We start from the raw sequence: 25,638 nt of genomic DNA on the forward strand, positions 1-25,638 counted from the left end.
ACTCTTATTAACTCTTATTAACTTGTCAACATGCTGATGTCAATCTTGAACAAAACAATTATGCAAGACGGCCTTGGTACGCAGCCGTTTTCATCAGACCTTTGCCTATCTGGGCCTAAGGTTCGACTAAGTTTAGATCTCATTCAACCTTTCCTCAGCCTCTGCTGTATTTCTGCTGCCGTTTTCAGACGTTCGGCATCAAAATAAATAACTTCCTATCGAGTCCCTTTTACCCAGGGTTAATTGCAAGAAGGGTTGAATAGCGTAGTTCAGAATAACACCAAGGCATATCACATCTCACAGAAAAACAACAACTAATTTATAAAATCAGCTAGTCGCCTTGAGCTCCCTGCTCGCAGGCAGGCCATTGACACCTATTCGTCGAACTACAGCAAAGTGACCACGACTGGGAACTGAATGTTCGAGGATATTCGACGTTTAGGAAGGACAGATGAGAAGGGAAAGAAGGTGGAGTTGCGCTGACAATAAGGGTTTGGGTCAGTGCATTAGTAAAGGAGGATCTTAAATCGGTAGATCAATGCGTGGAATCTGTTTGGGAGGAGATAAGAATCAACAGAGGCCAGTAGGCATTGGTTGGAGTTGTTTATAGGCCACCAAATAGTAATGTTAATGTGTGCACTAATCAGGAGGTGAAGGAAGTATGTAGCATGGACCATACAGTAATCATGGGTGATCTGAATCTGCATGTAGACTGGTAAGCCATTTGAATACTAATGCTGTGGAAGACGAGTTTCTGGAGGCTGTTAAGGATGATTTTCCAGAGCAGTATGTTGAGGAACCAAGTAGGGGACAGAGTATTTTAGAACTAGTATTATGTCATGAAAAAGGGCTAATTTATAAACTTGTTGCAAAAGAATTTTTAGGGATGAGTGACCATAATATGGTAGAAGTTTACATTATGATTGAAAGTGAGGTCATTCACTCTGAAGAAAGGCTGTTAAAGTTGAATAAAGGAAATTATGAAGATGTGAGGGTCATAGTAGCCGAGTTGGATGGGGAAAATACGTTAAAAGATATGACTGTGCATGGGCAATGTATCGTTTTCGAAGAACTATTGCGTAGCTTACAGCACCTTTACATTCCTTTAACGTGCAACACCCCCAAAAAGTCAGTCAACCGTGGCTGACAAAGGAAGTTAAGGATTGTATACGATTAAGAGAGAAGGCTCATAAAGATGCCAGAAGTAGTAGCAAGCCTTACGGTTGGCAGGTTTTTAGAATACAGCAAAGGGAGGCCAAGAAACTGGTAAGAAAGGGAGAACAGAATATGAATTTAATCTAGCAAAAAATATAAAAACGGACTGTAGAATCTTCTACAGGTATGTAAAAGGAAGCATTTGGCCATGACAAACGTGGGTCCACTGCAGGCAGAGACAGGAGAATTCATGATGGAAAATAGAGAAATGGCAGATCAGCTAAATGATTACTTTGTGTCTGTCTTCACTGAGCAAGATACAGGAAAGAGCCCATGTTTAGTGACCCAAGGGACTAGGGAAAATGAGGAGTCGAGGGAAGTTTGTATGAGTATAAAGGTTGTATTGGAGAAATTAATAAGAATGAAAGTTGATCGTCCCCGCGACCTGATATTCTGCATCCCAGTGTGTTGAAAGAGTCTGCTATAGATATAATGGATGCACTGGTGATCAATTTCCAAAATTATACAGATTCTGGAATGGTTCCTGATGATTGGAAAGGAGCAAATGTCACCCCACTATTTAAGAAGGGAGGGTGGGAGTAAACAGTAAACTACAGAGCTGTTAGCCTTACATAAGTAGGAGGAAAATGCTAGAATCTATTATAAAGCGTCTGATAAATGGATACCTGGAAAATGATGCCCTGATTGAGCATAGTCAGCCTGCATTTGCGAATGGGAAATCATACTTGACGAGCTTATTGGAGTTTTATGAGGATGTCCTGGCGGGTCGCCATTGACCAATAATTGAACAGGAATAGCCGTATTAATATTGTGGCTGCAAGAGCAGGTCGGACAACAGAAATTCTGCGATGATCAACTCATCTCCTGACTCCCTCAAGCCCGTCCTAACACACCGCTTGACTTTGTAAAGCCCATCGGCCATCTACAAGGCACAAGTCAGGAGTGTGATGTAATACTCCTCACATTCCTGGGTGAATGCAGCCCCTACAACACTCAAGAAGGTTGACATCATCCAGGACAAAGCAGTCCACTTGATTGGCACCACATGCAGAAACATACTCTCCCTCCACCACTGATGCACTTTAGCAGCAGTGTGTACCATCTCCAAAGTGCACTCCAGGGATTCACCAAGTCTCCTTCGACAGCACCTTCCAAACCCACGACCGCTACCATATAGAAGTTCAAGGGCCGCACATACATGGGAACAGGTCCACCTGGAATTCCAATTCAAGCCACTCACCATCCTGACTTGGAAATATATTGCCATTGCTTCACTGCCACTGGGTCAATGTCCTGGAAATCTGTCCCCTCCTAACAGAAGTGTGGGTGTACTTACAGCACAGGGACTGCAACAGTTCAAGAAGTCAGCTCACCACCACCTTCTCAAGGGCAACTAGGGATGGGCAATAAATGCTGCCTCAGACAGCGAAGCACACACCCCGTGAATGAATATAAAAAATGTAAGGCTTCATATTCGTGCTAACGTCAGGCGCTGAGAATTGAAAGCAAAACCATAGCTGGCGACTAACCAGAGATGTCTAAAGGTTTTCCATAACTTTTTTGAGTTTGTCATCTATGCCAATGCTTATACAGCTCAACATTTACTTTTATTTAACGAATGGAGCAGCGGTTCAATAAGGTTGTCCACCACATGCTCAAGGGAAACTAGGGATGGGCAATAAATGCTGGCCTAGCGAGCGAAGCCCCTATCGCTGAATGAATAAAAATAATGAGTAAAAAATTGTCCCTCTCAGACAGGCCAGAGTCTCAGGATCTGATTATAACTCTTATTAACTTGTCAACATGCTGATGTCAATTTTGAACAAAACAATCAAGCAAGGCGGCCTTGGTACGCAGCCGGATTCGTCAGACCTATGGATAACTGGGCCTAAGGTTCGACCAAGTTTAGATCTCATTCAGCCTTTCCTCAGCCTCTGCTGCGTTTCCGCTGCCGTTTTCAGACGTTTGGCATCAAAATAAATAAATTGCTATCGAGTCCGTCTCAGCTGCTTTTACCCAGGGTTAATTGCAAGAAGGGTTAAAAAGTGTAGTTCAGAATAACACCAAGGCATATCACATCTCACAGAAAAATAACGACTAATTTATAAAATCAGCTAGTCGCCTTGAGCTCCCTGCTCGCAGGCAGGCCATTGACACCTATTCGTCGAACTACAGCAAAGTGACCACGACTGCGAACTGAATGTTCGAGGATATTCGACGTTTAGGAAGGACAGATGAGAAGGGAAAGAAGGTGGAGTTGCGCTGACAATAAGGGCTTGGGTCAGTGCATTAGTAAAGGAGGATCTTAAATCGGTAGCTCAATGCGTGGAATCTGTTTGGAAGGAGATAAGAATCAACAGAGGCCAGCAGGCATTGGTTGGAGTTGTTTCTTGGCCACCAAATAGTAATGTTAATGTGTGCACTAATCAGGAGGTGAAGGAAGTATGTAGCATGGACCATACAGTAATCATGGGTGATCTGAATCTGCATATAGACTGGTAAACCATTTGAACACTAATGCTATGGAAGACGAGTTTCTGGAGGCTGTTAAGGATGATTTTCCAGAGCAGTATGTTGAGGAACCGACTAGGGGACAGTGTATTTTAGATCTAGTATTATGTCATGAAAAAGGGCTAATTTATAATCTTGTTGCAAAAGAATCTTTAGGGATGAGTGACCATAATATGGTAGAATTTTACATTATGTTTGAAAGTGAGGTCATTCACTCTGAAGCAAGGCTGTTAAAGTTGAATAAAGGAAATTATGAAGATGTGAGGGTCAAATTAGCTGAGTTGGATGGAGAAAATACGTTAAAAGATATGACTGTGCATGGGCAATGTATCGTTTTCGAAGAACTATTGCATAGCTTACAGCACCTTTACATTCCTTTAACGTGCAACACCCCCAAAAAGTTAGTCAACCGTGGCTGACAAAGGAAGTTAAGGATTGTATAAGATTAAGAGAGAAGGCTCATAAAGATGCCAGAAGTAGTAGCAAGCCTTACGGTTGGCAGGTTTTTAGAATACAGCAAAGGGAGGCCAAGAAACTGGTAAGAAAGGGAGAACAGAATATGAATGTAATCTAGCAAAAAATATAAAAACGGACTGTAGAATCTTCTACAGGTATTTTAAAGGAAGCATTTGGCCATGAAAAACGTGGGTCCACTGCCGGCAGAGACAGGAGAATTCATGATGGAAAATAGAGAAATGGCAGATCAGCTCAATGATTACTTTGTGTCTGTCTTCACTGAGCAAGATACAGGAAAGAGCCCATGTTTAGAGACCCAAGGGACTAGGGAAAATGAGGAGTCGAAGGAAGTTTGTATGAGTAAGAAGGTTGTATTGGAGAAATTAATAAGAATGAAAGTTGATCGTCCCCGCGACCTGATATTCTTCATCCCAGAGTGTTGAAAGAGGTTGCTATAGATATAATGGATGCACTGGTGATCAATTTCCAAAATTTTACAGATTCAGGGATGGTTCCTGATGATTGGAAAGGAGCAAATGTCACCCCCCTATTTAAGAAGGGAGGGTGGGAGTAAACAGTAAACTACAGAGCTGTTAGCCTTACATAAGTAGGAGGGAAATGCTAGAATCTATTATAAAGCATCTGATAAATGGATACCTGGAAAATGATGCCCTGATTGAGCATAGTCAGCCTGCATTTGCGAATGGGAAATCATACTTGACGAGCTTATTGGAGTTTTATGAGGCTGCCCTGGGGGGTCGCCATTGACCAGGAATTGAACTGTAATAGCCGTATAAATATTGTGGCTGCAAGAGCAGGTCGGACAACAGAAATTCTGCGATGATCAACTCATCTCCTGATTGCCTCCAGCCGGTCCTAACTCACCGCTTGAGTTCGTAAAGTCCATCAGCCATCCAGAAGGCTCATGTCAGGAGTGTGATGTAATACTCCCCACTTTCCTGGATGAGTGCAGCCCCTACAACACTCAAGAAGGTTGACACCATCCAGGACAAAGCAGTCCATTTGATTGGCACCACACCCAGAAACATACTCTCCCTCCACCACCGATGCACTTTAGCAGCAGTGTGTACCATTTACAAGGTGCACTGCAGTGACTCACCAAGTCGCCTTCGACAGCACCTTCCAAACCCACGACCACTACCATCTAGAAGGTCAAGGGCAGCATACACATGGGAACACGTCCACATGGAATTCCAATTCAAGCCACTCACCATCCTGACATGGAAATATATTGCCATTGCTTCACTGCCACTGGGTCAATGTCCTGGAAATCTGTCCCCTCCTAACAGAAGTGGGGGTGTAACAGTTCAAGAAGTCAGCTCACCACCACCTTCTCAAGGGCAACTAGGGATGGGCAATAAATGCTGCCTCAGACAGCGAAGCACACACCCCGTGAATGAATATAAATAATGCAAGGCTTCATATTCGTGCTAACATCAGGCACCGACAACTTAAAGCAAAACCATAGCTGGCGACTAACCAGAGATGTCTAAAGGTTTTCCATAAGTTTTTTGACTTTGTCATCTATGCCAATGCTTATACAGCTCTACATTTACTTTTATTAAACAAATGGAGCAGCGGTTCGATAAGGTTGTCCACCACATTCTCAAGGGAAACTAGGGATGGGCAATAAATGCTGGCCTAGCGAGCGAAGCACCTATCCCTGAATGAATAAAACTAATGAGTAAAAAATTGTCCCTCTAAGACAGGCCAGAGTCTGGGGATCTGTGGCCTTGCATGCTCTTATTAACTCTTATTAACTTGTCAACATGCTGATGTCAATCTTGAACAAAACAATTATGCAAGACGGACTTGGTACGCAGCTGGTTTCATCAGACCTATGCATATCTGGGCCTAAGGTTCGACTAAGTTTAGATCTCATTCGGCCTTTCCTCAGCCTCTGCTGTATTTCCGCTGCCGTTTTCAGATGTTCGGCATCAAAATAAATAACTTCCTATCGAGTCCCTTTTACCCAGGGTTAATTGCAAGAAGGGTTAAAAAGTGTAGTTCAGAATAACGCTGAGGTATATCACATCTCACAGAAAAATAACAACTAATTTATAAAATCAGCTAGTCGCCTTGAGCTCCCTGCTGGCATGCAGGCCATTGACACCTATTCTTCGAACTACAGCAACGTGACCACGACTGGGAACTGAATGTTCGAGGATATTCGACGTTTAGGAAGGACAGATGAGAAGGGAAAGGAAGTGGAGTTGCGCTGACAATAAGGGCTTGGGTCAGTGCATTAGTAAGGGAGGATCTCAGATCGGTAGATCAATGCGTGGAATCTGTTTGGGTGTTATTAAGAATCAACAGGGGGCAGCAGGCATTGGTTGGAGTGGTTTATAGGCCACCAAATAGTAATGTTAATGTGTGCACTAATCAGGAGGTGAAGGAAGTATGTAGCATGGACCATACAGTAATCATGGGTGATCTGAATCTGCATATAGACTGGTAAACCATTTGAACACTATTGCTGTGGAAGACGAGTTTCTGGAGGCTGTTAAGGATGATTTTCCAGAGCAGTATGTTGAGGAACCAACTAGGGGACAGTGTATTTTAGATCTAGTATTATGTCATGAAAAAGGGCTAATTTATAAACTTGTTGCAAAAGAATCTTTAGGGATGAGTGACCATAATATGGTGGAAGTTTACATTATGATTGAAAGTGAGGTCATTCACTCTGAAGCAAGGCTGTTAAAGTTGAATAAAGGAAATTATGAAGATGTGAGGGTCAAATTAGCTGAGTTGGATGGGGAAAATACGTTAAAAGATATGACTGTGCATGGGCAATGTATCGTTTTCGATGAACTATTGCGTAGCTTACAGTACCTTTACATTCCTTCAACGTGCAACACCCCCAAAAAGTCAGTCAACCGTGGCTGACAAAGGAAATTAAGGATTGTATAAGATTAAGAGAGAAGGCTCATAAAGATGCCAGAAGTAGTAGTAAGCCTGAGGGTTGGCAGGTTTTTAGAATACAGCAAAGGGAGGCCAAGAAGCTGGTAAGAAAGCGAGAACAGAATATGAATGTAACCTAGCAAAAAATATAAAAGCGGACTGTAGAATCTTCTACAGGTATGTAAAAGGGAGCATTTGGCCATGACAAACGTGGTTCCACTCCAGGCAGGGACCGGAGAATTTTTGATGGAAAATAGAGAAATGGCAGATCAGCTAAATGATTACTTTGTGTCTGTCTTCACTGAGCAAGATACAGGAAAGAGCCCAGGTTTCGAGACCCAAGGGACTAGGGAAAATGAGGAGTCGAAGAAAGTTTGTATGAGTAAGAAGGTTGTATTGGAGAAATTAATAAGAATGAAAGTTGATCGTCCCCGGGACCTGATATTCTGCATCCCAGAGTGTTGAAAGAGGTTGCTATAGATATAATGGATGCACTGGTGATCAATTTCCAAAATTATACAGATTCTGGAATGGTTCCTGATGATTGGAAAGGAGCAAATGTCACCCCCCTATTTAAGAAGGGAGGGAGGGAGTAAACAGTAAACTACAGAGCTGTTAGCCTTACATAAATAGGAGGGAAATGCTAGAATCTCTTATAAAGCATCTGATAAATGGATACCTGGAAAATGATGCCCTGATTGAGCATAGTCAGCCTGCATTTGCGAAAGGGAAATCATACTTGACGAGCTTATTGGAGTTTTATGAGGATGTTACTGACAGAATTGATAAAAGGGAGTCGATGGACGTAGTACAGATGGATTTTCAGAAGGCTTTTGATAACCCCCACAGGAGGTTGATTAGCAAAATAAAAACATGTGGGATATGTAACTTGAGAGACCCTGAGCAGAATAACCATGGAAGTCCTAATAGCTGGTTAGCACTGGCTACCATGTAAATATTAGTCTAGAATAGGGACGGGGTAGAGAAGTACACATCATATTAATGCTCTGTTGTTTGGATAAGTAAATAGTTTGTGCTTCATTTCATATTTGTCTCTGTGTATTTCCATATATTGTAATCGACTCACCCGTTGACAGATAAGCATGTAACCGGCTCTTGGGTAAAGCGAACCATAGTCAAAAATAGCAGGACAGGAAGCAATATACTGGCATGGGTTAAGGATTGGTTAACTGGAAGAAAACAAAGTAGGAATAAACGGGTCATTCTCGAATTGGCCTGCTGTGGCTAGTGGGGTACCGCAAGGATCAATACTTAGGCTCCAACTGTTCACTGTATATATCAATGATTTGGATGTGGAGTCCAAATGTAATGTTTTCAACTTCGTGGGTGATACAAAGCTCGGCGGAAATGTGTGTTGTGAGGAAGATGTGAAACGGCGAATTTCTTAGAATTGGGAACGAAGTTACAACGATGACAACTCTCGGTAAACCCCATCCAGAATAGTGCAGTCAGTTCTGGATAACACACTGGAGGATGGATGCGAATTCAATTGACATAATGGCTCAACTTGTGAAATTCTCTTGAATCGAGAAGGCTAAGCGGGTGATCTAATTGACGAAGGTTTTAAGATGATCAATTTGTTGATGGTTTAGCCGCTAACAGGAGAATTTGGAGACACTTAGTGAGTGGGCAAGAACATGGCAGGCAGAACATAGTGTGGAAAATATAAGGTTATCCGCTTTGGTAGAAGGGGCAGATGTGCAAGGTATTTCCTAAATGGTGAGAGGTTATAAAGTGTAGATGTAAAAAGGGACCTGGGTGTCCTTGTCCATAAGTCATTGAAACCTCACATACAGGTGCAGGGGGCAATTAGGAAGGCTAATGGAATGGTAACCTTCATTGCAAGATGATTAGAGTACAGGAGTAGTGAAGTCTTGCTTCAAAGGTATTGAAGCTTGGTTAGACCGCAACTGGAGCACTGTGTGCAGTTTTGGTCCCCTTACCTCAGAAAGGGTATGATTCCCATAGAGGGAATGCAACGAAGTTTCACCAGACATGTTTCAGGGATGGCGGCGCTCTCCAATGGAGAGAGATTGGGGAAACTGGGCCTGCATTCTCTCGAGTTTCGAAGAGTGAGAGGTGATCTCAATGAAACTAACAGAACACTTAAAGGAATAGACAGGGTAGATGCAGGTCATCTGCTTCACCTGGTTGGCGAATCAATAACCAAGGGGCAAAATTTCAACATAAGGAGGAAGACATTTCGGACTGAGATGAGGAGGAATTTATTTACACAGAGGGCTGTGCATTTTGGGAATTCTCTACCCCAGAGGGTCGTGGGAGATCAGTCATTGATTATCTTTAAGGCAGAGATTGATAGATCTCTGATTGCCAATAACATAAAGGGCTATGGGGATTTTTTGGTTAAAAGACATTGGAGTGTTCAATCAACCATTATCGTATTGAATGGTGGAGCAGGCTCGAAAGACTGAATAGCTTTCTCCTGTTCTGAAGCACCTAAAGCACCATTTTGTTTGAATGCCGGTAGGACGAGGAGGTAGGCCCCAAGCTTACCTCAGCCCAGAATGGGCTCAAAGCACCTGCAGATGGCACTGATCTGATTCCCACGCTTGTTGTCTAGCCAAATGAGATAACCGAGAGCCCTGTACCCCAGTTAGCTCTCGCTAATTTGCTCTACAATCCACTGCCCGGGTTTTCCGTGATTCTTAGAATTGGGAACGAAGTTACAACGATGACAACTCTAGGTTGTCATTCAGAATAGTGCAGTCAGTTCTGGATACCACACTGGAGGATGGATGCGAATTCAAATGACATAATGGCTCAACTTGTGAAATTCCCTTGAATCTAGAAGGTTAAGCGGGTGATCTAATTGACGAAAGTTTTAAGATGATCAATTTGTTGATGGTTTAGAAGCAGGCAATTTATTTACTCTGGCGTGGGAGTCTAAAGCAAGGGAGTAAAATCTTATATTTAGATCAAGGACATTCAGGCTGATGTCCAGAAGCACTTTACACCTAAATTGTTAATGGAAATCTTGAACCCTCACTACAAATGGTTGTTGAGGCTGGGGCTTCCAAATGGAGATGAAGGTCCTTAGAATGACTAGGCCAGCATGAATATAGCGTTGTTCCTCGCAAGTATTAACGTGCAGAGAAGCATTGTGGGTAATTTCAGATGGAGGTCACCCATGATCCAATTGGATGGGGTAAACGGTTGTCGGCTGAAAGGCCCATTTTTGTTCGTAAGTGCATGTGTGCATGTTTTTGGAAATAAGGCAAAGTTACTGCTCCTAATTGGTATTACGTCAATATCTGCTTGTCTTGGCCCATGAAAAAAAAATAGCCAGTTTAAATTGAATGCCAGATCCTGGCATTTCAGATCATCTTCCAGTCGCTTATAGGCTCCACATTCTCATAAACCTCTCCTGGATGTTTGACCAGGATGGTGCCTAGCTGCAGAATGGTCAGAAAGAAGACACTTTTTTGGGCGGAGACTATTCTATTTTGTACCTTTACCATCAGTATGTTTGGGAATGTAGAGGTCATCATAGTGGTCTAGACAGCTCCGATGGAGGTTGATAATCATAAGCCAGCCGCCAACCTCACGGCCTTGGTCGCCGTGGGAATTCAACCCCTTGGCTGAAAATATAAAATTGTGTGGCGCAGTTAACCTATCAGCGAGGTGAATCTTCCCTGATGGCATTTGTACCTGCAGGACCCGATGGTTCAATAACTGAGTCATTAGAGGAATCGCGTGGAACACTTTGCAGGTCGTACAAGGTGCACCTGAATCGATGCATCAATTAAGCCTTGCACGGATCTCTGTCCAAAATACGTAATCTATTGGTGTGTGGCACAGTGCGCTAGAGCATCTGACTGTTTAATTCTGCATAGCACTTATTATTATATATCTCAACTCATGTATGCTGCTACCTCCATGAGCAGCCTTGGCCACTTCACCACTGCAAGGGGCCTACGGCAGGGAATCTTTTGCAAAACCCTTTGTGTGAGCAGAGGCCATCGTCAAGTTAAAAAGCTGCATTAGTTTGAGAGTGCTTTGACCAAAAGTTTCACACTGGGGAAAAGGTGGGAGGGGAAGGGTAGCACGAAATATTCAATCGCCTGCACAATTGTGAGGGGGAGGGAGGGGAAAGTTAATAATAGAGAGAGAGAGAAGGGGGGTGGTGGGGTAGGGGGGGGGGGGGCGGTGGGGTGGTAGTGGTGGGGGGGAGGGGATAGAGAGGAAGAAGGAGGGAGAGAAAGAGGAGAAATGCGGAGGGAGAGAGAGGGAGCAACGGGGAGAAAGAATCAAAGAGAAAATGAAAAACGGACAGGGAGAAACATAGAGAGAAAAAGGGTCAGAGACTGGAGTGAGAAAATAGAAGGAAGAGAAACGAGGTAGTGAGGGAGAAAGAAAAGGAGGTGCGGGGACTCGGGGTGGGTGAGAACGTGAGGGGTATAATGAACGAGGCAGAAAACTACTCATGAGGGAGAGAGAGAGAGAGATAAGGGACTTATCGGGCAAGAGAACTGATGAAGAAAACAACGAATGACATCCGGGGAGAAAGTAAATTTTAAAAAAGCCAGGGGAGGCGAGAGTTGGGAAAAGGAGAGCTAATCAGTTTCCCTTAATTGAAACAGACTTCCGAAAGCTAAAATCAGCAATCGCTTCACTGTTCCAGTTTGTTTAATTTCGGAGGCGACACATGTTGTGCTGCTCTCTGTGACGTCTACTAAGGTGCAGATTTTCCAGTGTCAAAAGACAGCGTTTGTGAGACCGCTGTGTGTGTGTGTTAGTGTGTGTGTGTGGGTGTGTTTTGTATGTTTGTGAGACGAGGAGGGGAAGTGTGTTGGGGGGTGGAGTTGTGGGTGGTGATAGGGGGAGCGTGTTGTGTCACAGATTCTAGAGGATGATAACAGGGGAATCGATCACTCCACCAGTTGTTTGGGACTAGGCTAACTGCACATTTCATGACAGCGAAAACACATTTGTATCCTCACAGTGCGGTGTTTAACGGACCCCACAACAAATATTTTTCCAATATATTCCCTATTTGATAAAGTACAGAGATCTGTGCAAAGCTCACCGCAGTGAACAGGCATCCGGTAAGAATTTTTAAAAATATTGATGCATTAGAGGCAACGGAAGTCCCACGTGTTTCCTGTGACCCTGCGCTTCGCAACACTGGCCACACTTAACCACAACCTGCCAGCAAAGCTGCGACTTTTTTCTTGTTAGATTCTAATCTGACGAAGCACAAGAGGAAACTGAGTGTTTTAAAGATAAACAGAACAATGAACTGTGGGACAAGCAACAGTCCTGTACGTGGTACGAAACGACGGTAGGTGCTGTTAAAAAGAACTAATATTAACTCAAGGGTGAAAAACAAACAATGCGTTCATTCTAAGGGAACAACTGGAGACAGAATGTTGCTTTGGGCTGATCACCTTGTGTTTTCTAGTTTATCAGGTTCAGATCTGAACCATAGCTACTTGGCTGCCTGGTGCAGCAGATGTTGTTAAAATGGAAGACACAACTTGCACTTATCAAGCAAAGGGCGCCATCCAAATACGTTCCAAAGCGCTTCGCAGACAAATAGTACTTTTGAGATGCATTTCCCATTGTTTTCTAAGAATCCCTACACCCAGACTGTGCACAGTAAGCTCTCACATACAGCACCGAAATAATGACTCAATGGTCTTGAAAAAAAAAATTATGTTGGTTGAGGGTCAAATGTTAAGCCGGTGTTACTGTAAAAAATCGGCCGCTCATTTTCAGAATAACGGCCATCACCTTTTGACATCCGTCTCAAAAGGACAGACCCGCCCTTCTATTAAGTGGCTCCTGCGACAGTGCAGCATTCTCGGGAGTGTTGCTCCTGAGTAAGGCAGCTCTCTCTCCCTGCTCCTGATCTCATGCCACATGTACATCCTTGGCCTGCTTGAATGTTCCAGTGAAGCTCAACGCAAACTGGGGGAACAGCATCCCATCTTCCAATTAGGCACTTTACAGCCTTACGGAAATAGCATTGAGTTCAACAACTTCAGACCATGAACTCTCTCTTACATCCTCACCCCTTTTTGATCTCCTTCTTTCAATGTTCATTTTTTATTTTTAAATTTTTACTTTCTTCCACTTAGTTTCATAATAATGATAATAATTATTATTATTACTTTTATTTATTTTCATTTTTATTGAGTGTTTTTTCCCACCTTTTAGCGTATTTTCCATCTTCTTTCCGAGCAAATCCCCTCACCCCACCCCATCTGTCACTTGCTCATGTTATTCTTTCCAGAGTGCTTGCCCTTGTCCAGCTATTATCACACTCTCCTTTCTATCCTTAATGTCACCATCAGCATCTCATTTAGCCAGTGCCACTACCATTAACCATTACCTTTCTTCTTTTGCTCATGACATATTTGTCATTCTCTCCTTTGCCTCCACCTATCTCTAGCCTTCTATCCAGCTTCACATGTTCCACCACACCCCTTTAAGCAGTATAAATTTCACCACATTTTTACTTCTCTTCAGCTCTGAAGAAGAGCCATACGGACTCGAAACGTTAAATCTGTCTTTCTCTCCACAGATGCTGTCAGACCTGCAGAGTTTTTCCAGCATTTTTGTTTTAGTGTTTTCTCCCTTCTACCCTTTGGAGAGTGCACCTATCATGAAACGGAGGGCTGGCTACAACCAGATCGTTGGGAGTGGTAGAGGTGTGCACCGGAGTTCAGGCTAGGGACATGCAATGCAGATGCATTGATGCCACGGTAGTGAGTGTGGTGTCGTTCCTGGGGGCCTACCCATCTTGACCCCTCACAGCCCCGGGCCCGCGGGAGGCTTTTCTAGGTTGCCATACATTTCATGCTTCCCTCCCCCTCCACTGTACCAACTCGTGCCAAGTCCAGTCAATCCATCACCTACTGTACTCACTTACATTGACTCCAGGTCCGCCGATTCCTTAAAAGGATGAATAAAACAGAAAATGTGGGAGCCAGTCAGCAGGCCTGGCAGCATCTGTGAAAAGGAAAGGAAAGCTATTGTTCTAGGCCGATGACTTTTCACGTCCATTACATAGGATTACATTGGATTGCAGTGGATATATGGCACAGAAGGATCCCTGTGCTTCTATTCCATTCGAGCCTCCTCTTATCTTTTCTCATCTAAATCTTCCATTGTAACCAGTTATAACGTTAACCCTTATTTGCTCGACTAGCTTCCTCTTAAATGCATGTATGTTTTTCTCTTCAACCGCTCCCCATGTTAGAGTGCTACATTATCATCATTCTTTGAGGAAAGACATTTCCTCTGAATTGCTTATGAAACATTTTGGTGACAATCATGTATTGTTGTCCTTTAGTACTGCTCTTTCCTACAAGAGCGACCATTCTCTCTGCGTCGATTCATGAAAAACTTTCATAATTAGTTGCCCCTCAGTTTTCCTTTTTGAAGAGAATTGGGAATATCCCGTCAGTACCTTCCTGAAAGGCACTCATGCACTTTCGTTATCATCTTTGTAAACCTGCTCTGTACCTTCACAAGTGCATCTATACCCTGTTACATAACATGCCGAACAGAACAACATGCAATAGATTAATGTGACCCAACCAAAGTTCAGAACTGGTTTAGTATGCCTTTCAGACGTTTCAATTCTGTCTTTTTCTATAAAGAAGACCTAGTGTTTGGTTTGCTTTTTATGACTTTGGCTAACTTGCGACACAACATTTGTACTCGGAGGTCCCTTTGCTCCTCCACCCCACCTAAACTTAACTTCCCAATTAATAAGTTACATGCTTATTATTCATGTCAAAATTCACTGCTTCACATTTTTGCTTTGTCTACCTTCATTTGACAATACTGTGGGTTTATTAAAGCCCTCCTTTAATTTGTTACAGTCCTTCTCAGTTTTAACTATTGTTATGACACAGCAGTTGGTGAAGGCTGAGTTGTTTAAATTCCAGAGGGAAACTTGAACAGCTGCCGTAACCTATATTTTCAATTGGTATGTCTGAGAAGTAGCTGTGAATTCAGGAATAAGGCCACCGAGCCTCGAAAGGTTTTTTTAAATAAAGCTACATTAAACATTTAATAATTTAACAACAAATACACATGTCTACAAATAACTGTCGTAATAACTTTTAAACAAATCCCCAAATTAATCATTCCTAGGTAAATCTCTACCAAGGCAATAGTAACCCATAGGGTGTAATGAGACACAAGGCAAAGCACATTTGAACATACGAATTCTAAATGAGGTTCCATTCAGTTTGATCCTTTGTAGGCTCATATATCGTCTTACAGGCTGGTTAGGTCTTAAATGTTCTGACTTACACACTAACTCCTTTCTGTTTGTACCTAGATTTTCCTTTGCATATAAATTTTCCATGGTATACTAGGCTTTTAACATCACATCTTCTAACAATAACATTTTCATCCAGCCAATTTTATTAGTACTATAAACAAATTGCTTGGCGTCTCCAGCTAGTTGAAAGATTTTGCTCCCACTCTTGAATGCTTTATTCAAAAAATGCAAATTTACACTTTACCCTCTCCCCCTTACGTTTATTTAATTAACATCTCAAAACTAATATACATCAAAACACCCACACTCGCTGGCTTTAATTCAATTAAACCACGAACAGACAAACACATAGACACAAGCCGTACTACAATTCCAAGTTAAAAGTAATTTCCAATAACATTATAGACATTAATATCCCTTCATGACAACTATCCCCTTCCCCCCCTCAACAATGTGGAATCGCCGGTGAAGTTAGGAATTGTGTTTTTGATTTCAAAATCAAAAATAATTTTGGCAGCAGTCATTCGAGCACTGATCCCCGTGAAACACTAAACTTCAGCTTAGACGACTTTCTGCTTTATCTGTTGAAACAAGGCAACAAGACATTAATCATGTTGTCCCCTTATTCTAATTCTCTGACCTTGCTCATTAGTCCATTATGGACCATCTCATTGCAGTTTTTTTTTGAAAGTCCAGATGAATTGCATCTACTCTGCCTGTTATTTCTCCAAAGACGTCAACAAGTTTCGTCAAGCAATATTTTCCCATCTAAAATCCATGCTGAATATTGAGCATTTAATTTCTTGTTACTACATGTTCCCATGTACGCTTTATTGGTAAGGTTACCATTATTTTTCACAGCATCGATGAAAGGCGGCAGGTCTAATGTTCCTTGGGTATATTGTTACCCTTTCTTAAATGTATTAATTACAGTAGCTCTCCAGCAGTTGTTTGGCATTGCCCATTTTAACTAATTATTAAATATGTGTAGTAGTGATTCTGCTATCTCTTACCTAGGTTATTTTTAAATACCTGGATGCATCTGCTCCAGGGGCATTTTAGACTTTGAGTTCGCCTTGTTAATCTAATACATCCTTCTGTGTCAAATACTCCTATGACATTACCAATCTCATCATTCAATATAATGTCCAACTGTTCGACGTTCCTTTTAAATATGGCAGCGGAGTAATTATTCAATATTTCTATCTACTATCTAACATTATCTGTGGTATTAAACGGCCTAACCATTCATGGTGCCATTCCTACCATGATCTTTAGTTCTTCTTGATGGGGCTGTAAAATATTTCTTTATTTTGTTTTATATACTTTGAACATATAATTTCGTAGTTCACCTTTGCTCTCCTTTTTTGATTCCCCCCGAATATCTTATTAACCTCTCTTATCCAGCACTGCTTACTATCTATGAAATTAATATGTACCACTTTGTTAAACCTCAATTAATCAATGGAGTTAGGGAGCGGCGAGGCCTTCAGCGATTTGCAATCAAGGATGGGAGCTCAACACTTTTCTTTTTGGTTTGCAGAACAGTCCATTTTATTTGCCAAGGTAATAATTTCATCATAATATCAGAATAACATGCCTTCTTGCAATGAAATTCGAGGGCCAGGCTATGGACGCTAAGTCAACAAGTCTATTCAAGGCAGAGGTCGATAAATTTCTCGTTGCAAAAGGTACAAAGGGATGTGGTTTATCAAATAGGCAAATGACATTTCAGACAGAAGAGTGCAGTGGTTAATTTTGTTGCAAAGAAAGAGCAGGCATAACATGACCTAAAGAATAGAAGAGAGAATCATACCATGCCCCCACCTCCCCCCACTTTGATATTAAACTGCATTATCATCACTGAATCCCTCACTACCAACGTCCTGAGGGTTTCCATTGGCCAGAATCTGAATTGGACTAGCCATATGAATACTGTGAATACATGAACAGGTCAGAGGCTAGGAATCCTGCGCTCTATAACTCACCTCCTGACTCCCCAAAGCCTGTCCACCATCTACAAGGCACAAGTCAGGAGTGTGATGGAATACTCTCTATCTGCTTGGATCAGTACAGCCCATACAACACTCAAGAAGGTCAACACCATCCAGGACAAAGCAGCTAGCTTGATTGACACCCCATCCACAATATTCACTGCTTCTAACATCGACGAACAGGAGCAGCAGTGTGCACCACTGTGGAAAAGATGCACTGCAAGAATTCACCAAGCCTCCTTTTGTACCACCTTCCAAACCACTACCTCCTAGAAGGACAAGGGCTGCAGGAAGATGGGACCACGGCCACCTGGAAGTTCCCCTCCAATTCACTCACCATCCTGACTTGGAAATATATCGCCGTTCCTGCACTGTTGCTGTGTCAAAATCCTGGAACTCCGTTCCTAACAGCACTGTGGGTGTACCTACATCATAGGAACTGCAGAGGTTCAAGGGAGAAGCTCACCACCATCTTCTCAAGGTCAGTATGGGATGGAAAATAAAATGTTGGCGCAGCCAGCGAAGACCAGACCCTGTAAAATAAATAAAAAACATTCCCTTTTACAGGAGAGAAGGAGCTGTTTGACCTGTGGTTCGATATCTTTGCCAGGACAGGCCACGTTGAGAAGCTTATTAAAAAATAATATCTGAAATTTGGCAATGTAAACTGAGGCATAACTACGAATATCAGACATGGAGGACGCGATGGCGTAGTTGTATTGTGGCTGGGCTAGTAATCCAGAAATCCAGAGTAATGCTCTGGGAACCCGGGTTCGAATTTGAATTCAATAAAATCTGGAATTAAGAATGCATGAAACCATTGTCGTAAAACCTCATGTGGTTCATGAATGCCCTTCAGATAAGGAAATCTGCCGTCCTTGCCTGTTCTGGCCTCCATGTGCCTCCATACCCACAATGAAGTGGTTGACTCTTAAGTGCCCTCTAAACAGCAATTAAGGATGGACAATAAGTGCTGGCCTAGCCAGCGACGTCCACATCCTATGAATGAAGGAAATAAACCGCTTTCTAATGGGCTAGGATATATCGTGCAAACCTGGGCATACACCTTCAGAAACCTGTTAAGGTGCAAAGAAGGTTTATTGGAAGGTTACCAAGAATGAAGGGCTTCACTATCAGTGCAAAATAAGAGAGCAGGTGTTGCTTGCCTTAGCAGAGAGAAGGTCAAAACAGAGATTTGATCGACTTATTAAAATTATTGAAGGCTCAGGTCTAGAACATGAAGAACAACGTTTCCCATGGTCAGAAACTTCACTACAAAAGGAAATTAGCCTAAGTGCCTTAGGTGGGTCGCAGAAAGCAAAATGTCGTCATGCAGAGAAGTATTATGGTGCATGTGTGTGATATAGAATACAAGGCATGGAAGAGTGATGGAAGTCTATTCAATTGTAACTTTCAATTGTCGAATTGGATAAAATCGGGATGAATGAAATTGTGCAGTAGCATGGGGAGGGAGCAAGGGCGTAGAACACTTTGGATTGCTCCTCCAAAATTACCAGCACACGCACAATGGTAAGAATTGTCTCCCGAGGCCCTGTACCGTCCCACGATTCTATCCCACTGCGTGGTCTAATTCCATTTCCTGGTTTGTGCTGTTTCAGGATCACTGCGCTCCATTGATTACTGGACTCCTGTGCTGGGACAGCGGATAAATCCCTCATCGGGAAAGTAACGACGGAAGTGGAACCACATAGGAATTCTGTTGGCACCATTAGGCACGAAAGGCGGGAGCAATGCAACTACTGGTTTACATGGTGCTTCTATTTCCCTATTGGGACAGTAAGTGTTTTTATTTTTGCATGGGGAGCACAAGGGAAGCATTGTTAATACAGGCAATTTTTAAAAGGTATTTCACCTTCCATCTGCAGAAGGATTTGTAAACAATGCACGTTTTTCACACTTGTCCACGCTGTGAACAGAAGAACTGGAAGAGGCAATTCAATCCACCGAGCACATTGCATAGGGGAAAGTTGAACGTCATTAGACCTGTTACATTAGCACCAGGTGACGGACATTCAACCATTCGAATCCCTTCCATTAGGTTCAGGTAGAGGCCATTCAGCCTTTGGATTCCCCCATTGGGCTTAGTATATTTGGAACAGGATCATGCGCACAGTCGAACAAAACAGTCACGTAGGAACAGGAGTAGGGCATTGAGCTCCTCGAGTGGTTGCATTGGAAAGGGGAGAACAGTTATCCCATGGAAATAAAAACAGGAAATTCTGGAAAAACTCAGCAGGTCTGACAGCATCTGTGGAGATAGAAACAGAGTTAACTTTTCCAGTCCGTATGACCCTTCATCAGGGCTAACGAGAAGTAGAAATGTGATGAAATTTATACTGTTTAAGAGGGGGTGGAGCAGATGGGTCAAGGTAGATGGTCAGGGATAGGTGACAGCTAAGGATAGATTGACAAAGATGTCATGGGTACAAGACAAGTGAGTGTTAATGGTGGTGGTAAAGAGTCAAGAAGATACTGATAGTGGCATTAATGTAAGAAAGCAGAGGTGTTAATTGCAGAACTAGGGTCAGCACACTGTGAAAGCAAAACATAAAAAAAGTGACAGATGACACTTTGGGTGGAGATTTGGGTTCGTTTGGGGAACAAGGATAAAAAAAAACCAAATAAATAAAAGGATCAAATGAAATTTATAAAGATATAAATAGATACATAAGTAGATAGATAGGCGCATAAATGAATGCATGAATGAATAAAGAAACAAACAGATAGATAGATAGATAAGTAGATAGATAGCTAGATATGTAGATAGATAGATAGAAAGTTTTGTAAAATAGGGTCAAGACGGAGGTGAGAGTTCATGATCTGAAGTTGTTGGACTCAATGTTAAGCCCGGAAGGCTGTTAAGTGCCTAATCGGAAGATGAGGAGGTGTTCCTCTGGTTTGCCCTGGGCTTCACTGGAACATTGCAGTAGTCCAAGGGCGGACATATGGGCATCAGAGCAGGATGGGGTGTTGAAACGGCAATTAACATGAAGGCCTGTGCCATGCTTGCCGAGTGAGCAAAGGTGTTCTGCAAAGCGGCCACCCAGTCTGCATTTAGTCTCCCCAGTGTAGAGGCGGCCGCATTAGGAGCAAATTGAAGGGGTATGCAATGCTACATATACACTATCATAGGCATGTAGGAAACCTATGGCACATTGCTCTGGGTCTGTGAGCAATATATTGCCTACTCCTAATCGGCCCAACCAGGAGCAGCTGGCCACTGCCCTTGGACTCCGGCCGCGTTTGCCCTGGATCTGCTTCAAGTACTGTGTTGGAATGGAAACGCGAGGATGTTAGGCGAGCTGTGCTTAACACCCGATAATATCAACCCAAACGGAAGTTGCCCGTGACTCTCTGACGTTGCTGCCCAGGCCTCATAGACGTTTACAGCACAGAAGGAGGCCCTTGGGTCCCTCATGACCGCGCTGGTCAGCAATGATCTGACTACATGTATCCCATTTTCCAGCGGTTGGCACGTAGCCCTGCAGGCCATGGCAACACAAGTGAATATCTAAATCTTAAATATGACGCTAGTTTCTGACTCAACCAGTCATTCAGGCAGTGAGTACCAGACTCCCAACGCCCTCTGGTTGAAAACATTTCTCCTCCACTTCCCCCTTAGCCTTCTACCTCTTACCTGAACCCGATGCCTCCTGGTTATCGACCCGTCTACTAATGGAAAAAAGTGCCTTCCTATCCACCCTATCTATGCCCTTCAAAATCATCTACATCTCTATCAAGTTCCATCTCAACCGTCTCGGTGGTAGAGCTTAGGAGATTCTGTCAGGCAGCTTAGCCACTGGATACATTTAGTCCAAAATCCGTATGAATTAAAAGAGCAACCTCGTTTGTTTCACAGACCCGAGTACTCTCGCTAGCAAAGCTGTCAACAACTATGTCAAACTGGACATGGCCACCGACTCTGCCGCTTACATATTCACTCAGACCCCGGAAGCTGACCAGGCGGCGATTGATTACATCACAAAGGAATGGGCTCGCAGAGGAAAATTCCTCCAAGTTTGGGATGAGGCACATCAAGCTTTGGGACCTCACGTCACCATCCCAGCCGGACTACGAAGGGAACACCTGATGGCCATACACGCTTACACTCAAGAATCCACATTGTTCAGGGAGTTCAACAAAGCCATCAGGCAGTGCGGCGTAAACGACACCATTTATCATATGGAGTTCCACTTCAAAAGTTTCCATTACCTGCTCTCCGTCGCCCTGGATAAGTTAAAGAGGCAAACTCACAGCACATTTAGAGGAGTTGGTATACTGTTCAATGCAACGAAGGGGGAGGCAGTCCGTTTGGGGCAATTTTCATCGACGTCATTGGATACGTCAGTTGCGATAGGATTCTTGCCAGCAAATTCAACGGGGAACACATTATTTGAAATAGAGACCAGATTGGGGGTCCCAATCAGGAAATTATCGGCGATATATTATGAGAACGAGGTCCTCATCCCGCCCATTGAGGTCTTTGAGGTCATAAACGTGCCCCATTGGCAAAAGAATGGCGAAACGAGTTGGGTCAGTATTAAACTGGCAGCGAAAGGATGCCAGGGCATTGCTGCAACCGTGGATACTTCTAACGGTGCATTCAAAGTGAAACGCGGGGATCAGGCGTGCCCTAAACATTGCCAGTGCCTTGACACTTAGAACCTCTGCAGTGTCACCCTGGAGAATTCAGATTCATGTCAAACTTAATGTTACATGATTGAGAATGGATAATGCATTCTTCATCATTGAATATTCCCGCTTGAGAATTCATAGGTAACGCTTGCTAATTTTTACTTCCAGCTTGATAACCGAACCATTACATGTCCCTATGAAACAAGATCTGGGCAACATTCAGGCCTAGGCTTACAAGTGGCAAGTAATATTCGAGCCGCGCAAGTGCCATCTCCAACAAGAGAGAATCCAACTATCTCCCCTTGACATTCAATGGCCTTACCATCACCAAATCCCCGGCTAGCAACAACCATTGACCAGAAACTGAACTGGGCCAGCCATATAAATACTGTGGCTACAACAGCAGGTCAGAGGCTAGGAATCCTGCAGCGAGTAACTCACCTCCTGACTCCCCTAAGACTGTCAATCATCTACAAGGCATAAGTCAGGAGTGTGATGGAATAGTCAACACTTGCCTAGAGGAGTACAGCTCCCACAACGCTCAAGAACTTGACACCTCCCAGAACAAAGCAACCTGCTTGATTGGCACCATATTTACAAACACTGACTCACTCCATCACATTCGAAATTCACTCCCGCCACTACCATGGCACAGCGATAGAAGTGTGCAGCATCTACAGGATGCAATGCAACAATTCACCACGGCTCCTGCGACAGCACCTTGAAACCTGCCATCTTTACCACCAAGAAGGACAAGGACAGCAGACAGGTGGGAACACCACCACCTGAATGTTCCCTTCTATGCCACTCACCATCCTGACTTGGAAATAGATCGCTGTTCCTTCATTAACGCTGGGTCAAAATCCTGGAACTCCCTGCCTAACAGGAGTGTGGGTGTGCAAACACCACATGGAGTGCAGCGAATCAAGAAGGCAACTCACCACCACCTTCTCAAGGGCAATTAGGAGCGAGCAATAAATGCCAGCTTAACCAAGGATGGCCACGTCCTGTGAAAGAATATTGAAAATGCTGCAAGCCTAATAATGATTGTGGCAGTTTTTTTAATAGATGATAAACGTTGCATATTTTACACAGTATGTTTGATGATTGATATTTGACACGCTTTCGAACTGAACATTCTCACAGGATAATTGTCAATTCATACTTTATATTTGGTAATGCACGGCTGATAATTAATTGCACTGGAATGATAATTAATATTAAAATCTTCCTAATTCACAGAATGACTGAATTTTAGCAGCACAAAAGGAGGCCTTTCGGACTATCATGCCTGTCACGGCTTTGCAAATGAACATTATGACCTAGTGCCATTGCCCTGCCTTTTCCCTGTACCCCTGCACATCGTTCCTTTCCAAATGAATATCTAATGCCCCGTTGAATGCCTCGATTGAACCTGCTGCAACCCCATTTCCAGGCAGTGCATTCCAGACCCGAACCCCACTGTGTGAAAAAGTTTTTTTCTCACGTCACATTTGCTTCTTTTGCAAATCACTTTAAATCTCTGCCCTCTCGTTTTGATCCTTTTACGAGCAGGAACAGTTTCGCCCCATCTACTCTGTCCAGTTCCCTCATGATTTTGAACATCTCTATCAAATCTCCTCTTAGCCTCTTTCTCTCCAAGGAGAACAGATCCAATCTCACCAATCATTTTTCAAAGCTGAAGTTTCTCACGTTTCGCAGCATTCTTGTAAGTCTCTTCAGCACTCTGTCCAAATGTGTTCACATCCTTCCAATAACGTGGCGCCCAGAACTGTACACAATACTCCAGCTTAGGTCTAACAAGTGACTTATATAAATTCAGTATAACCTTCCTGCTCTAGTATTATATTACCCTATTAATAAAGCCAGGATATTATATGCTGCATTAACTGCTGTCTCCACCTGCCCTGCCACCTTCAAAGATCTATGCACATATACACACAAGTTTTTCTGCTCCTGCACACCCTTCAAAATTTCACCACTTACTTTATATGCTCTTTCCGTGCTCGTCTTACCAAATTACATCACCTCACACTTCTCTGCATTTAACTTCATCTGCCACCTATCTGCCCACTCCACCAACTTGTCTATGAACCCTTGAGGTTCCACACCATCCTCTTCGCACTCCCAAGCTTCGTCTCATCCGAAAACTTTTAAATTGTCCCCTGCACACAAAGATCTAGATCATTAACATATATATGAGGAAAAGCAAGGGCCCCACTATCGAGCCCTGGGGAACTCCACTAGAAACCTTCCTCCAGCCCGAATAATACCCATTAACCATTACTCTCTAACATACGCTTGATAATTAATAATATAAGCTTGTTAATTGTCAAGACCAATTTGATTATTGAGTGCGTACTGATATAAAGCCTGATTAACAGGCTTTATAAATGATTTTACACATTTAATTATTGATTGGACATGATTAAAAAATGCAATTGATAATTGATAATACAGGCCTGGTAATTTATTTTACATGATGCGTAATTGGCATTGCTGGTTTGATAATTTATAGCTCACGATCAATAATTGTAGATACTTTCTTGGTTGCTAATGATATATGGTTGATTATTGTTTACTGATAATTCAAATTTAAGATATATAATACTCAGTTGATAGTAGACAATACTTGCTTGTTGAAAGATAATGTACACTTCTTTGATAAATAATCTTTCACATCGTTAACTGGCTCTGTCATTGTCAATATCTGTCCCTAAATTTCCTTATATATCCATGCCCTTTCTGCCCTTGTAATTGCCATTATGTGTACTTACCTCTCACCGTGTGTGTTACTGAATGTACCCGTCTGCTTCTTAATTGTTTGTATTTGTCTTTTCGTATGCCTGTGTATGTCAGTAGCTGTACTTATCTGTCACTCTCAATGTCAGAGCGTGCTGCCAATTGTCACTTTATGTGTTACCACCAGCTCCTATCTTCTGCTGTGTCTGCCAGTACATGTCCCTACCAATCCCTTTGTGTGCCCTTCTGTGTGCAGATAGGGCTTGGATATATAAGGAAATTTAGGGACAGATATTGACAATGACAGAGCCAGTTAACGATGTAAAAGATCAATTATCAATGCAGTATACAAAATCTTTCAACAAGCAAGTATTGTCAATTATCAACTGAGTATTATAAAGCTTAAATTTGAATGATCTATTAGTGCATGTTCCTGTGCATGTCAATACCTGGCTTTACCTTGGCTTTTGTATAGCAATTCCTGGCTTTCTGCACTGTACATGGTAATACCAGTCACTATCTGTCGCTGTGCCGAGCAGCACGTGTCCTTATCAGTCTCTGTGTATGGCAATATCTGTTCTGAAGAGTTCCTGTGCATCTCCATATGTGCACTCACCTCCTTCTTTGTTTGTCCCTACCTGCTACTGTAAGTCAACATCTGTCCCCAATTGCCCTGTTTGGCTTAATACTTGTCTCTATCTATCTTGAACCATGTCAGTGCGTGTCACAACCTATTCCTGTGCCACTGTCTTTTTTTATTAATTGGTACATGCGACTGTCTTTTTTTATTCATTAATGGGATGTGGGCTTCGCTGGCTGGGCCAGCATTTATTGCCCATCCCTGGTTGCCTTTGAGAAGGCGGTGGCGAGCTGCCTTCTTGAACCGCTGTAGATCATGTG

General features: G+C 42.9%; 1 protein-coding gene across 1 annotated transcript; it reads left to right on the top strand.

Moving 5' to 3' along the window:
• Positions 1–18,987: 18,987 nt before the first annotated feature.
• LOC144672004 (ecto-ADP-ribosyltransferase 5-like) lies at positions 18,988–22,340 on the top strand. Its single transcript, XM_078533939.1, has 2 exons — positions 18,988–19,137; positions 21,221–22,340. Exons 1-2 carry the CDS (start codon positions 19,092–19,094, stop codon positions 22,021–22,023), a joined length of 849 nt encoding a protein of 282 aa, XP_078390065.1. The 5' UTR covers positions 18,988–19,091; the 3' UTR covers positions 22,024–22,340.
• Positions 22,341–25,638: the final 3,298 nt, after the last annotated feature.

The sequence above is a fragment of the Cetorhinus maximus genome, chromosome 35, assembly GCF_964194155.1.
Source record: "Cetorhinus maximus chromosome 35, sCetMax3.hap1.1, whole genome shotgun sequence".
NCBI classification, from domain to species: Eukaryota; Metazoa; Chordata; class Chondrichthyes; order Lamniformes; family Cetorhinidae; genus Cetorhinus; species Cetorhinus maximus.

Bases quoted from the DNA above. Each gene is read 5' to 3' on its own strand.
- LOC144672004 (XM_078533939.1), top strand. From the start codon at position 19,092: ATGCAACTACTGGTTTACATGGTGCTTCTATTTCCCTATTGGGACA. The intron at 19,138-21,220 runs GTAAGTGTTTTT...TTTGTTTCACAG, and splicing joins TCTATTTCCCTATTGGGACA to ACCCGAGTACTCTCGCTAGC.